Consider the following 17,058-nt stretch of genomic DNA (forward strand, 5'->3'; position numbering starts at 1 on the left):
ACCATGAATGATCCTCCAGCACAAAATACCTCATTCACTGTTTTCACATTAAATGGTTTCTACAGCCTTGGTGAATGGAGGCCTTTTTTATTTATCCCCTTTTTCCTGCTGTTTGTGTTGTCTGTCACGTCAAATTCTATTCTCATTTATTTAATCAAATCTCAAAAGTCTCTGCATTCTCCGATGTATGTACTAATAGGTGTGATGGCTGTTGTAGACTTGATTTTGCCCATAATATTTGTGCCTAACATGCTTTTTAGCTTTCTATTCAACTGGAGTGGGATATCCCTAACTGGTTGTTTGATACAAATGTTCGGTCTTCATTTTGTTGGAACTTTTCAAAATACGTTGCTTTTGTGGATGGCACTGGACCGCTACTTTGCAATATGCAAACCTCTTTATTATCATAAATGCATGGAAATGACAAACTTTCTGAAGTTTGTTGCTGTGCCAGTAATCAGAAATGTACTCTTGATTATCATCATGGTCTCTCTGGCCGGAAGACTCTCATATTGTTTAACAAATGTTATTGATCATTGTTTTTGTGAGCACATGGCTTTGGTCCAGCTAGCATGTGGAGATACATCCGTAAATAATATTATAGGACTGGTGTCTGCTTTCCATATCCCAACTGCTGATTTTATTGTCATTACCCTTTCATATGTTGTCATTTTTACCTCTGTTTTGAAATCCGGAAAAGCTCACGCGAAAGCTTTGAACACTTGCATTACTCACTTAATTGTCTTGACGTTTAGTCTGACTTCAGCACTCACAGCATTTTTGTCATACAGAATAAAGAATAACATTTCTTCCAATAACCGTGTGTTTATAAGCATTGTATACTTATTTTTACTTGTTGTTTTCACCCATTGATTTATGGATGGAGAACAAAGGAAATAAGACAAACCTTTCTAAACTTTGTAGTCAATGCGAAGGTATTTCCTAAAATTTGAATGTCTTTTAAAAATGGATGGGTAAAACAACACAATTCTTTAAAATGTGTCAGTTTTAGGAATGAATGAAGAACTTATTACCTGACAAACATTACAGAAAATGTAATGAGTACAAAATATTGTACATTTGTCATAAAAAAAAAAAACTAGGTTCCTTGTCACTGTCATAATTAGCTTCCTTATATACTTAAAGGTCTGTAGAGGAGACAGAGTTAAATCATGCAATACTGACACTCAGACTGAACTACATTAACTTTCTTAATGTGATTACTAACGTAGATTTTTCTGTGTAACTGCATTTGTTGTATTGAACTTGTTTCATATTTATAAAACTTCCCACTGTTACTAATAATTCTATGTTTCAACTTTTTAGCTCTTTTTAGTTGTTTTGATGGCAGCGCAGTGGGTAGCGTCACCTCACAGCAAGAAGGTCGCTGGTTTGAGCCTCGGCTGGGTCAGTTGGCATTTCTGTGAGGAGTTTGCAAGTTCTCCCTGTGTTTGTGTGGGTTTCCTCTGGGTGCTACGGTTTCCCCTATAGTCCAAACACATGCACTATATGGGAATTGATTAACTAAATTGGCCGTAGTGTATGGGTGTTTCCCAGTGATGGGTTGCAGCTGGGAGGCCATACGCTGTGTAAAACATATCCTGGATAAGTTGTCAGTTCATTCCGCTGTGGCGACCCCAGATTAATAAAGGGACCAAGCCGAAAAAAAATGAATGTATAAATTTGGTATAAATGGGTTGTTTTTGTTCTAGTCACATACATTAAATGTTTAAATATCTATTACATACGGTACTGCTTATATTATTTAACCATCTGTACACCAATATACAGTTGAAACCAGAAGTTTACATACACTGTATAAAAAAAGTCAGATGTTATTGTGACTAAACTTTTTAGCTTTTAGGTAAGTTAGGATTATCAAATGTGTTTCTGTTCTGCATAATTGCAGAATAATGAGAGAGATTTTTTTTTTGAGAAATTGTTATAACTTTCTTGAAAGTCAAGTTTAAATACAATAAGATTATTATGCCTCTGAAAAAGCTCTGATAATGGTGTCAAGCTTTTATAAGTTTCTGATTGGCTAATTGACAAGATTTGAGTTAATTGGAGGCACAACTGTAGAATAATATCTAAGGAAAACCTCAAACACACTGCTTCCTTTTGTGACAACATGGGGAAACCAACAAGCCAGAATCAACAACAAAATTGAAACTAAATTGCACTGGGAAAAAGACTAATTTTTGGAGACATGTCCTGTGGTCTGAATAGAACTAAGATTGAACTGTCTGGCCATAATGACCAGTGTTACGTTTGGAGGACAAAGGGGAAAGCTTACAAGCTTAGAAACACCATCCCGACTGTGAAGTATGGGAGCGGCAGCATCATGTCGTGGGGCTGATTTGCTGCAGGAGGGACTGGTCCACTTCACAGCATAGAAGGCATCATGAAGAAAGAACATTATGTAGAAATACTGAAGCAACATCTCAAGACATCAGCCAGGAAATTAAAACTTGCCACAAAAGGGTCTTCCAAACAGACCATGACCCTAAGCATACTGCCAAATGAGTTGAAATGTGCTTTAAGGACAACAGAGTAAATGTTTTGGAGTGGCCATCACAAAGCCCTGATCTCAATCCTATAGAAAATGTGTGGGCAGAGTTGAAAAAGCTTGTGCGAGCAAGACAGCCTTGTGAATAGATACCCAAAACATTTGACCAAAGTAATACAGTTTAAGAGCAAAGCTACAAAAAAAAAAAAAAAAATACAAGGGAAATATGTGTGTGTAAGCTTTTGACTCCAGAAATTAATAAAAAATTCTCAAAATTCTCTCATTATTCTGGCATTTAGCAAATGTTAATCATTTGGGTAATCCTAACTGACCTAAAATAGTAAACATTTAGTATGATTTACCATTCATTCATTAATTTTCTTGTCAGCTTAGTCCCTTTATTAATCCAGGGTCGCCACAGCGGAATGAACTGCCAACTTATCCAGCAAGTTTTTATGCACCGGATACCCTTCCAGCAGCAACCCATTTCTGGGAAACATCCACACACATGCTCATACACTACGGGCAAATAAGCCTAACCAATTCACCTGTATGATTTACCATCAGACATTTTTTTATGTTCCTTTTGTTAGAGTGTATGTAAACTTCTGGTTTCAACTGTAAGTAGTGAAAGTTTATGGGTGGGGCTGTGCCTGTGTGGTAATGTGGGCTAGTGTGGCTACAGTGCCAGGGCTGATTTTTTTATTTATTTTTTTGGCCAAAAAAAAAATCTATATATATGAATGAATAATTGGTCTTAACAGCAAGGGTGTTTAGACAAAACAATAAAAAAACTGAATTTTTATGAGCATAGAGTCCAATGTTTTAAATGAGCATGTAACATTGTTATGTAAACAATTAAAAAAAAATTTACTCTCTTGAGGTCCACCTCTAATTTACTAATGAATAAACATCATTTTCATTAATTTTTTAGATGTCAACCTTGATGGTTTTTGAAAACTGTTTAGGAGACCAATTCTTGTTTTTTGGACAATTCTGTTAAACTTTTTTGATCCATTTCAAATGCTGTGCTGTATACCCTTATGGTACACAAGTATTTCTGATGTATTAGCTTCTGTATGTATTCATGATGACATTTGCTGGTCATTAACTTTGCTTGTTCAAAAACATTTTAAAAACAAGTACTACTTACTATGATATAACAAAAAGGAGGTGAGCTCTAATCTTTAATGGGAGTAGCAGCCAGACTGATGGGAACAAAACTGCGTATTTAGAGGCCATGATGTGTGTCAAGCTTTCACTACACTCTAAGAAACATACATGTAGGAAAAAAAAGAAGAAGTATGATAACACATATTAATAAGTGTGGATGGATTTAATATCCCATCTGGTTTACTCCATGCATGTGTGAATTTTGTACTTGTCAAAATCAGACGCTTGCACTTCTGAAATGAATTTTCATTACTGTTAAAATTTCATCTCAATATACCAATGCAAGGAACTTCAGAATTAAGGTAAATTGCATGATTGTATATGTAGTTCTTGTACTATGATTGACACGTTGTTTTTAAATGTTCAAAATAAGTGAATAGATTCTTATAAAATGACTAGACTAAACTGTGTATTGGTGTTAAATATATAGGAAGCAATCATATATATATAATTGTTGCTCTCAATTTCTTTGAACAGAACACTGCATGTGCATACAGAGTTTTCATCATGAGGGATCCTCCTGTACAAAATACATCATTCACAGACTTTAAATTAAATGGTTTCTACAGCCTAGGAGATTTGAGGCCTTTTTTATTCATCCCTTTCTTTCTCATGTTTTCGTTGGCAATCACAGCAAATTCCCTTCTCATTTATTTAATCATAAGCCAGAGATCACTGCATTCTCCAATGTACATACTAATAGGTTTAATGGGCGTTGTAGATTTGCTCTTGCCAGTCTTTTTTGTTCCTAACATGCTTCTTAACTTTTTATTCAACTGGAGTGGGATATCTCTAACTGCTTGTTTGATACAAATGTTTTGCCTTCATTTTGTTGGAACATTTCAAACCACTTTGCTTTTATGTATGGCACTGGACCGCTACTTTGCAATATGCAAACCTCTTTATTATCATAAATACAAGGAGATCTCAAACTTTCTAAAGTTTGTGTTTGCACCTGTAATCAGAAATGCTTTACTAATTGTAATCATTGTCTCTCTGGCAGGAAGACTGTCATTTTGTGCAACAAATGTGATCGATCACTGTTTCTGTGAACACATGGCACTGGTTCAGTTGGCATGTGGAGATATATCCATTAACAACATTGTAGGATTACTGACTGTGTTCTTTGTACCCGCTACAGATTTTATTCTCATCACTGCTTCCTATGTCGTGATTTTTACTTCTGTATTCAAATCTGGCGAGACTCGCATGAAAGCCTTACACACCTGTATTACTCATTTAATTGTCCTGTCAGTTGCTCTTACTTCTGCCATGATTGCATTCTTGTCTTACAGAATAAGAAATGACATTTCATCCAACAATCGCATAGTTATCAGTGTCATGTATTTATGCTTCCCAAGTTGTTTTAACCCAATAATCTATGGATGGAGGACAAAAGAAATACGGCAGATGTTTCTTAAGTTTATAAAAAATAAGTTATATCCTTTAAAATGAATGTAATTTCTAAAATGATGTTATAATAAATGTGAAATATTACCTTTATGTAAGAAGAAATTGTAAATGGTTGATTATTTTTTTTGTTAATTATTGATTTACACACCAACCACATATCTAAAACATCAAACAGGGGTACGTCATATACTGCATTAGCATTTCTATGTCCACCAAATAGTAAATCCATTAGTAAATTTATTTAATAAGAGAAAATATGCATATTCATTAATATCTCTCTCTCTCTCTCTCTCTATATATATATATATATATATATGTATGTGTGTGTGTTTATATGTGTGTGTGTATATGTGTGTGTGTGTGTGTGTGTGTGTATATATATATATATATATATATATATATATATATATATATATATATATATATATATATATATATATATATAATTTTTTTTTTTTTTTTTTTTACAAACAGCAATAAATAGCAATGTGTGATACCAATTAATAATTATTGAATTTTATATTAATAATTTAAACAATTGAAAAGCGTGAAAAGTTATCAATACATTCACGGTCAACAGCTGGAGAGCTCACAAGCTAGGCAAGTCCATGCTGTAACTTTGTCATTCATCCAGACTCCATCCTCCATAATCCTTTGCCTAACCATTGTTGGGTAAGTTAGCGTATAAAAAAAAAAAACTATTTGGGAGTATCATAACTAAAACCTTAATATATGAAATAAAAAAATAATAGCTTTTTAACTTTTATTTAATGTTTACAATGCAAATCCAATTAGATCCACTTTATTTGGTAAACAAAGCAAGTCTCTCTTATAATACATCTACTAAAGGACCGAAAATATGACTTTACGAACTGTATTGTTTAAAAAATCAGTCATATTTTCATATTAGTCAATTATATTACTGTAATTAATTTAAAAACCGAATAGGTATAAATTTACACAAGTAAACAGAATCAATGATGGGCTAAAAATCTGAAGAAATCTGCACGGGCAGATTCTGTGTGAGCCTACTTATAACTAATTACATCATAAAAATTTTGTTTAACTTATTTTTCCACTTACTAAGTCAAGTTTTACACAATGAGGAATTTAACTACCTAACTTAGTTCTTAAAATCGATATAAACATCAACACAATTACAATACAATTAACAAATTAATTTAAAAAATATAACATTCGGTTAAATAGAATTACACTGCAAAGTTAAACAATGTATCAAAATATGAAATGACTCAAAGCAATGATAGCATTTTTCATATAAACAATAGAGTTTTACAATAATTCATTTTTTAATTGGGTAGCACGGTAGCGCAGTGGGTAGCACGTTAGCCTCACTGCAAGATGTGGAAAACCCTGTTCCTGGAGAGCCACCTTCCTGCAGATTTCAGTTGAAACCCATATCAAAAACATGGTGTTCAGGTCCTAATTAATTGGTTCAGGTGTGTTTGATATGGGTAGCAACTGAAATCTGCAGGAAGGTGGCTCTCCAGGAACAGGGTTGGCCACCCCTGCACTAAAGGGTCCAACATCTTCCAGGAACAACCCACGGCAACGCAGATGGTCTCCCGCGGACGTGGCCAGGTTGGGCAGGTTCGTCACTTAATAACTGTTATTAGGTTATTAGGCAATCATCTGAGCTCAGAACCTTTTCACACTAATGCGTTTTCGTTTTAAAAAAAGCACAAGTTTTTCTACGGTTACGCCATCCGTCTACACTACATCGGAGTTTTCGAGCGCAGAAAACAGAGCGTTTTGAAAACGCGGAAGAGGCCTTTTATGTTCTAAAATGTTGCTTCTCCATCTCAGTGCTAATGGGGAAAAATGGAGACATCTGAAAACGGAGGCAGGGCTGCAGACATCCGCTTCTCTAATTAGGGCTTTTCATCAATATTAACTAGACTACACACTGTTCAGTCCTGCATCCTCTCCTTTTAAGTTCAGACTTCGCAAGTTTGATATGTAAAACAGACTCCCGAGGACAAGTCGAGTAAATCTTCAAAGGGAACAGTGTACTTTATAACCTTATTCACATTATCCTGGATAGGTACGTTGTTTCACTATCTTAACAATAAAATTAAGTCATGATATAAGGCACTACTATTTTCATTTTGATATTAACTTAAAAGACATCAGAAATGTTGAGGCGTTGTGCTGCATATATGAGCGTCATCTTCACTGTATGCATATTTATAACAAAACGGAGCCTATAACATTACTGCCTCCTTTCATTTTCATTGAAAATACAAAGCATACCCTCTCTTTTGCTGAATATCAGTTTTAACAATCAATAATGGCCATTATAAAAGTATAACGTACAATGAGTTTATGCATTACAGGAAATAAAAGCAAATAATCAGTCAATATACAGAATGTACGTGGTTCCATTGATTATTAACTTATCTTTGCGCTCAGTCCTAACACATTACCTGAGAACTAGTAATAGATTCAGAAGATTGAAGTCGGGGAATAAGTTGTTAGATAGAGACAACAAGATGCATTAAATATCACGTTTAACAAGTATAGTGAGATTGGATCCAGCGGCTGATCCTTGATGAAGTCCAAAGAGCACAGCTCTCATCTGGCTAGATATGTTGCACCGCATGTGTGTGGGGGGTCACATGATGTGCGTTTTCAGTGGTTTGGTGTAGACGGAGAGTTGCTGTGAAACACTAGTGTGGACGCGGATCATTTTTAATCTAAAACGCAGTTTGAAAACTAAAACGTACTAGTGTAAACGAGGCCTCAGACTTCTCCCTTAGGACAGCATACTGTACCAATCAAGCAAATGGTGTAAAGATCTAAGTGTGAACTCTTGAAACAATACATTTGTTAAAACTTAATTTTTTCATTAATGAAATAATTTGATTAACTTGTGAACCTCTAACATTGGACTCAGCAGAGGAGATTGTCCAGAAGGTGAGTGTATGGCCACTGGCTAACTCTCTTGGTGCCAGTGTACAGTGCCTACAGAAAATTATAATAACCTCCTTTGAAAAAAAATTATTTATTTGCCAAACAGCCTAAAATCAAATTCATTTTCAAATAACTTTATCAGCTTTTCAACAGTTTTTGTAGCATTCTCCTAAACTTTGCCTTTCTACAACTTTATCCTGAATGTCTTTTGAAAGCAGGGTGTAATGTGACTAAAGGTATAGATTTTTACAGAGTACTGTATACTGTATGTGTCACAATCAAAGAAATGTTCTGATAGATCCAAGTGCGAGTGAACAAAAATAATTTATTGACACAGTCAAAACAAATGCAAAGAATGAGTGTGGTGCTAGGGCTAGGAGAAACAGGGCAGGTATCAGGCAGGAAACAGGGTCCAGTAGAAACTCCTCACGATCCTGAGCACAGACAGATAGCATATGGCAAGCCGTTTTAACTTTTATTCCTTCTCAGGATATGTATTCTTCATATCAACAATTAAATTTTTGTTATCAACAATTAACATTCTTGATATCAACAATTACATTCTTGATATCAACAAGTTAATTTTTGATACCAACAATTACATTTTTGATATCAACAATTAAATTTTCACTAGTTAAAACCATAGGCTGCCATTCAAAATTAATAGTTGATATCAAGAATTGAGTTTTAACTAGTGAAAATTAACTTCTTGATATCAATAATTTAATTGTTGATATGAAAAATGTAATTGTTGATATCAATAATTTAATTGTTGATATCAAGAATTACATTGTTGATATCAAAAAATAATTTTCAACTAGTAAAGATGCTCATTTTTGATATCAACAATTCTTTTTTCACTAGTGAAAATGTTAATTTCTGATATCATGAATGTAATTGTTACTAGTGAAATTAGTCATTTTAGATATCAAAAATTAATTCCCTAATTGTTGATATCAAAAATACAATTTTAGGTATCAGAAATAACAATTTTAACGTGTTGAAATATAATTGCAGATTATGGCATATTGATGAATTTATATATGCACATATCCAAAAAGCAATTTGTGAGATCTGAAATAACAATTATTACTAGTGAAAATTGAATTGTTGATATCAAAAATGTAATTGTTGATATCAAAAATGTAATTGTTGATATCAAAAATTAAATTGTTGATATCAAGAACTGAATTGTTGAAATCAAGAATGTTAATTGTTGATATCAAAAATTGAATTGTTGATATGAAGAATACATATCCTGATAAGGAAAAAAAGTTAAAACGGCTTGCCATACATAGCACACATAAGCACACGTAACAAACTGACAAGGACACACAGAAAACGTCGCCCATATATAGGCACGAATATGAGCCTCAGCTGGCGAACTAATCAAGCTAGTTGAGTGCAGTCATAACACGTGATCAAGCAGACACTCCGGGAGAGCGCACAAACCAGCAACAGTGACAGTATGTCTTTCCCATAGGTAAACTTAAATGTGTATCTATTTATCGAAAATAGCGTCTACAATTGGGTTAACCTTTATCTCCCCTCTAACAGAATTCTTCCCAACTTTTTAATCCAAATATATTGCTTTCAAGGGTTTGGAAAGACAGGGTCAACCAATATGTGTATTTTGCCACAAGTATCGCCCTTCTAGGAAGATAGTGTTTTTTTTTTCTATTTTAAATGAAAATGATATGCTATTTTATTTATTTCTGAACACACAGGTACATTTCTGAGACAAATTGTAATGTAAAAAAGTGGCCATTTTAAATATTAAGCATAAACAGCACTATTCTAATCATTGAATCATAAATTGAATTGATCTAGGTGTTTAGTTAAATCCCAATTCTGTCTAATCACACCAGTGTCTGTGATGTATCTAATCTATATTTCCCTGGGAATTGTTGGATCTGCGAAAACCGATGAACCCAGGGAACATCAGAGATCCCTTAAGCTTTAAAAATGAAGACCACTCTTAGTTAGTATAAAGCTAATTAAATCACCACTTATAGTGGATACATCTTGCTATGAGTCATGCTATGCTGAGACACCAAGTGATAGTGAAGTAAAATTGTTTACAGGAATCAGCCAGACCAAATAAACTACTTTAAAGACACAGGGTCATTACATAGAGGGCCCCATGTGTGCAGCAACTGTTTAATGAGAAGTTTGTTGTTAACAATTAAAATTAATGATCAAAACAGAACGCGCAGCTTAGAACAGCGAGTACTTTCATTGTTTTGGTCATTAGAAATTGAATCTACAGTTGGGAATGTGCTGTCCTTGTTCTGATCACAAGTAATGGAAACATATTGTAAATTTTGCAACCTCCAATTTTACACTAAAGTAATAATCAGATTAATGAAAAGAAAACACATTTAAGTTATACCAACTATTGTGGTATAAAATGTGATGTCTATATAAAAGATATCCATTTTAAAGAGCACAAGTAATTGGCACAAACATGTTTATGTAATGTATTTAACTATAGGCTGCATGTGTTAATAATATAAATATAATAATTCAATAGTATAAATTGACCAGTAATTATGAAACAATATTCAAAATGTTAAATTAAAAGTACTTTCATTTTTCTTTATAAACGAAAACATTTATCTGATCAGAACATGTACAGTTGAAGTCAGAATTATTAGCCCCCTAAATTATTAGACCGCTTGTTTATTTTTTCCCCAATTTCTGTTTAACGGAGAGAAGATTTTTTTCAACACATTTCTAAACATAATAATTTTAATAACTCATTTCTAAAAACTGATTTATTATATTTTTACCATGATGACTGTAAATAATAATCAACTAGATATTTTTCAAGACACTTCTATACAGCTTAAAGTGATATTTAAAGGCTTAGCTAGGTTAATTAAGTTAACTAGGCAGGTTAGGGAAATTAGGCAAGTTATTGTATAACAGTGGTTTGTTCTGTAGATTATCGAGAAAAAATATAGCTTAAAGGGGCTAATAATTTTGTCCCTAAAATGGTTCATAAAAAATTCAAAACTGCTTTTAATCTAGCCGAAATAAAACATAATATTTTTTCTTCTTGAGAGTCTTATTTCAGACATACTGTGAAAAACTCCTTGCTCTGTTAAACATCATTTGGAAAATATTTTTTAAAAAAAAGAATCGAAGCACACGGAATTGAAGGGGGCTAATAATTCTGATCTCAACTTTACATAGGACATGCTTAGTTAACACTTTACAATTATTTAAATTTGTCACTATTTATCAATTTTTTTGAAAATTAGTTTGTAGAAATATCGCTATTCAAGTTCATGTCGGCTCAATTCACTAGTGTTTTATTAAAATCAACTGTTTTAATATTTAATGAAGCTAACATTAACTTGATATGCTGTAAAAGTTTCAATCCAACGATTCAGAAAGTCTCTCAAAGCATGCGTCTGTGATTGAAATGTGGCCTCTGGTGAACAGTAGCAGACTCCGAAATGAGACGCAGATTCAGAGTTCCACATGAGGTTAATAATTAGCAAATAATATAAACAATACGAGCATAAACATAAGGTGAGCAGCTGCTTTCAGTAGTATAGCAATAAATTTAATGTAAAATCAAACTCACATTGTTAGCATTTAACCCTGAATAAAGCACATGAGGTGTACCCGAAGTGATCATGTCAGCTTTCTGTTGTTCAGTTGCAAGATTCTAATAAATCAATTCAAGGCGTTGGTTAGAACAAAAATTTCTTTTAATGTGGAAAATATTCCTTCTATCGCATGCCTTTGCTTTTATTTAGAACACAACCTAAATCAGCCTTCAGGCTCAATTGTCAGACTTGTTCCGTCAATCTGGCAACCTGCGCTTGCGTTTGTTTTGATCCAGGAATGTAATACCTAGTTCAATCACTGGGTGTCAAACTTACATACTGCACCTTTAAACATACCTTAAAGGTCTTCAGGCTCACTAAAATATTCAAAAGTGTGTTAGAGCTACACTCTGGATGAAACTGACTCTTCAGGACTAGATGGGCGACCTCTGGTTCTTGTTAACTACTGTAGTGGATAATATTAACAGTCGAAACATTGCTGTAAAGTGTTTTATTTAATTTAAAATATTTCTAATCATATTTAAGTCAGAATACAAGCTGAGAAGTCAATCATTTTTAGATACATCATCTAACAATGTCAATAAAGGAGTTTCTTTGGCACATTGCTAATTTTTATTTTCTTCCTTTACTTTGATTTTTCAAAGTTATATATGAGTGAGTTAAAATATCTAATGTTTTTAATCCTATGATATGCTTTCAACTAAGTTTTAGCACCCGTTTGACCTTAAACAGTAAGGTCTGTTGAGATTGGATAACTTATTTTGTCTCTCCAAAAATGAACTGGCCACAAGCCAAACCCATTTTGGAGAACTACAACAAACCGCAGGTAAAATAATGATAAGTCATTGTCCTAACACTCTATCAGGGGAGGGGAGTTTGGGATATTTAAAGCAGAGTGGCTTGACCTAAATTAAAGGAGGGGGGTAAACTGCTGGTTAAAAGAACACAATTTAAAAGGCATGTCAGCATGTGTTATAGAGTTTAGGTTTAATTTTACAGACATGAAAAACAAGAGAAATGTATTTGTTGATCTAATACTTAATTGATCCCATCAATGCAACAACATCTCAGGATACTTTGAAATGTAATTCTAGAGTCTTGCTTAACTTTATCTTAAACTGTTTATTTCTGCAGACATGTTTTCTGTGCATTAACTGTAACCAGTTTTGTCTTTACAGTGACCTTTGATCTAAGAAATGGAGGACAAAACGTTCAACATCTCTTATCAGGAGTTCTACTTGATTGGGTTCACGGATCTGCAAGACTATCGGCGATATCTTTTCATTCCTTTTTTCCTCATCTTTGCTTTCACATTGTTTACTAACTCAATTATAATCCTGGTGATAGTGAAAGAAAGCAAGCTGCATGCGCCCATGTACATTCTGATTGGGTTTGTCGCAGCTCTTGGGTTTTTACAACCAATATTTGCTATTCCAAGAATATTAATCAGCTTTCTCTTTGGTAGAAATATGATTTACAAAAGTGAATGTCTTGTTCAAATGTTTTGTCTGCATATGGCAGGTTGTTTCCAGTCAACGGTTTTGGTTGCGATGGCAGTCGACAGATTTTTCGCCATCACATTCCCCTTACAGTACCACTACTATGTTAACTTGAAAACATCATTGATATTCGGTTTGGCTCTTTTTTTGCGCAACTTGGTGGTTGTTGTTTCAATGGTGGGTTTAATTGCGCCACTCCAATTTTGTAAAACAAATGTTATTTACCATTGTGTTTGTGAGCATACATCAGTTGTCAGTATAGCCTGTGGTGACGTGAGCAAGAACTACGCGGCTGGAACAGTGGCTTTCAGCATAGTAACAGGCGATTGCGTATTTATTATGTGCTCTTACATTGTTATTTTTGTCATTATATTCCGCTCTCCTCCTGGTGATTCGCGACAAAAAGCCATCAATACATGCAGCACGCATTTAATGGTCATGGTGGTGGCCTATTGTAGTTGTGTGGTTGCATATGTTGGCTATAGGGTGTCTTCGATACCAAGAGATATCCGTGTGTTATGCACCATGTCATATCTACTTTTTACAAACTTCTTTAATCCTGTTATCTATGGAATAAGAACAAAGGAAATCAAAGCTCAGATTGTTAAATATTTATCCAAAAACAAGGTTGGTTCATATTAACTTTTCCATTCCAATTCATTGTACACAAAGGGAATTGTATGTTGTTAGTTTGTATGATGTACAGTACCTGTGTAATTTCAGTACTATGCCTAAGCATTGTCTAGTGTTTTTTTTTTTGGATTAAAGTTTTGATTTATATATCAGGGAGCCTGTCTATTTAAAAAATATAAAAACAAAAAACCTCATTTGCAGACAAATGGCATTTTTATGGTAATTGCTGTGGATGTAATTTTTGTACAATTTTGAAGTTATATAAGACATTGAAAATGAATTATATCCTTGAGTTTCGATGTAAAAACATTGATCCATTGAAATCCATTGACTATTAAATTTCCGAAGTTTATATGCATATGGGGCGAGGCAGTGGCGCAGTAGGTAGTGCTGTCGCCTCACAGCAAGAAGGTTGCTTGGTCGCTGGTTCAAGCCTTGGCTCAGTTGGCGTTTCTGTGTGGAGTTTGCATATTCTCCCTGCATTCGGGTGGGTTTCCTCCGGGTGCTCCGGTTTCCCCCACAGTCCAAAGACATGCGGTACAGGTGAAATGGGTAGGCCAAATTGTCTGTAGTGAATGTGTGTGGATGTTTCCCAGAGACGGGTTGCGGCTGGAAGGGCATCCGCTGCGTAAAAACTTGCTGGATAAGTTGGCGGTTCATTCCGCTGTGGCGACCCCAGACTAATAAAGGGACTAAACCGACAAGAAAATGAATGAATGAATGAAACCATTATAAGCAGTCATGCTAGCTACCAATTACAGTAACAACCACTTCTTTTGCAACTTTTTTAACCTAACTGCAAGGTATAATACTGTAAATATGTGTGTACTCTTCTGATCTGATGGCTTCTCAGTTGTCAATAAATGTTGGTATAGAAATAGAAACTTGGAAATAATGTTGTTAATGCTGCTGAAGCAAAACAGTAGTATACTCGTATGATCACACAAAAAAATCAGATAGACAGCGTTCATTTAGTATAAGATGATAACACTGAGAATATAAGGAACTTTATATCGCTCAATATAGTTTTGCTGTGTATTATTGTTAGCAAATAGAGATGGCCATGAAGTTTACTTACTGAAACTGGAGTTTCTAAGTTATTTTTCAAATAGTTTGCATTTTGTATAGTTTGACAGTTTCCACAACAGTAAAATTATTACAGAAGGAATAATCTACTAATTAGATTATGTTTGATGTTGAAGATGCTAGAAAACTCATTTATAAAATCGGTCTAGAAACTCTTGTATAAATATGTGTGATACAGAAAAACAACATCTCAGTACCTGAACATCATTGGTGTGGGGTGTATGTTTGTGCCCTTCTTTCTGTATAATCAAGTTTTATTCATTCATTCATTCATTCATTTTCTTTTCAGCTTAGTCCCATTATTAATCCGGGGTCGCCACAGGAGAATGAACCACCAACTTATCCAGCACGTTTTTATGCAGCGGATGCTCTTCCAGTCTTAACCCATCATTGGGAAACATCCACACACAGACATTCACACAATTCCCCTGTGTGTGTGTGTGTATATGTATATATATATATATATATATATATATATATATATATATATATATATATATATATATATATATACATACACACACACACACACACATACATTTAACTGGTATCACTTTACAATAAGGTTCATTAGTCAATGCATTTACTAACATGAACTAATCATGAACAACACTTGTACAGCGTTTATTAATCATACTTGAATATTTACTAATGCATTATTAACATCCAAGTCCGTGCTTGTTAACATTAGTTATGCACCATGAGTTAACATGAACTAATGATGAACAACTGTATTTTCATTAACTAACGTTTACTAACATGAATAAATACTGTAGTAAATGTATTGTTCATTGTTTGTTCATGTTAGTAAATACATTAATTTATTTATTATTACCTAATATTACCTTATTAACTAATAAACCTTATTGTAAAGTGTGACCATTTAACTTAACTCTGTCTTTCGTGAAAATGAGTTGCCGTTTATTGTATAGTAAATAGTTTCATTTGCCATTCCCTGACAGTCGGACAGTCTCATCCAGTTCATCAAACTCCGTCTTTTAAAATCGAAAGCGGAGTATGTCTCCTCACAAAAGCCGGAGTATTAACATGCTGCTACATTGAAAACATAGGATTCGCGCCTCTGATTAGTTCTCGGGATATAACGGCTTTTGCTGTCAAAGGCAAGTGGCGTATAGCAGCTTTTGCAACCAACTGTTATTTCTGAATGCGCTGACGCTAGGATTTAGATGATTTAAAGCAAATCTATTTGTTGATGGTGTAGTATGTGCCTAAAGCATTCACTCTATGGCATTAACCATTTTTTGGCGGAAGTGGCGTTTAACGGCTTTTGCATCTGAACTCTTTATAGGAAGGGATAATTAACTGTGGTCAAGCTAAAAGCATTTTACTAAATAAAATACATTTTTGAATATGATTTTATTAGCTGCATTGTGTAATTATTTATCACTGAATATAGATTACAGTACTGACATGTCATTATCTATTTTGTTTTAAAGCATGTTGTGACTTAAACAATCAGCAACTGACCCAAAACACAGGTCTTATATATTATTTTTGATCGGTTAAAGTTTTAAATTATTACAAACATAAGATAATTGGCCCTCAGTGATGTCAGCTGTACTTAATGGTCCAATTTAATCTTAGGCCTGTGCCCCTTGAGTGCTACTTAGTGTGTTTAATGGCAAACTTTGAACTCCGTTATAACAACAGAAAACATAGAGGGCCCTTGAGATTAGCCAAGCCAAATAAAAGTCCAGCAATTAGCAATGAATGTTGGCCTAAATAAGAATAAAGCTACCTATGATGATAACTGTATCAGTGATAATGCCTGCATTTATCATATTTGACAGCGCACAATCCAGTTATACGACTGCTGCATTATATGCTAAGATTATTTTAAGGGTGCTTTCACACTTGTGAATCGATTCGATTGTTCCGAAACAGAAATTACAAATGTTACATTGTTGCTCTTTGCTCTTGGAGCGGTTCGCTTTCACACTGCAAAGTTTCTAATCAGACCAGAAGAGCTAAAACAAGTCACGTGCGAGTAAACTCTCCTCACATTGGTCAGAGTGTCAGGGTTTATTTTGCAGCGTCCCACTCAGCTGTCAGGAGAGGTGGGGGTTTGATAGTGATTGACAGGGTGCGCGCCCGCCGTGTCTGAGGAGAGATGCGGTGGGGAGGGGTGAGAAGGGTGCGCGATGATGCCTATTTGAGGACCGGGAGGGAGACGCGAGATTACCGGGAGATCATCACTCGTTCGCAGGCA

General features: G+C 34.4%; 4 protein-coding genes across 4 annotated transcripts in view; 3 read left to right on the forward strand and 1 right to left on the reverse strand.

The window, feature by feature from the left end:
- brwd1 (bromodomain and WD repeat domain containing 1) overlaps positions 1 to 17,058 on the reverse strand; it is a 1,114,832-nt gene that overhangs the window by 540,391 nt on the left and 557,383 nt on the right. The gene's annotated exons all lie outside the window — the stretch shown is intronic.
- or55a4 (olfactory receptor family 55, subfamly A, member 4) lies at positions 4 to 873 on the forward strand. The gene has a single exon (XM_017351095.4). It carries the CDS (start codon positions 4 to 6, stop codon positions 871 to 873), a length of 870 nt encoding a protein of 289 aa, XP_017206584.3.
- On the forward strand, positions 4,190 to 5,137 carry or113-3 (odorant receptor, family A, subfamily 113, member 3). The gene has a single exon (XM_021466543.2). It carries the CDS (start codon positions 4,190 to 4,192, stop codon positions 5,135 to 5,137), a length of 948 nt encoding a protein of 315 aa, XP_021322218.2.
- On the forward strand, positions 12,807 to 13,751 carry or55d1 (odorant receptor, family 55, subfamily D, member 1). The gene is given in 1 exon segment (NM_001128582.1): positions 12,807 to 13,751. A coding segment is annotated over 1 exon segment (945 nt).

This window comes from Danio rerio, chromosome 15 (assembly GCF_049306965.1).
Source record: "Danio rerio strain Tuebingen ecotype United States chromosome 15, GRCz12tu, whole genome shotgun sequence".
In the NCBI taxonomy this organism is placed as follows: Eukaryota; Metazoa; Chordata; class Actinopteri; order Cypriniformes; family Danionidae; genus Danio; species Danio rerio.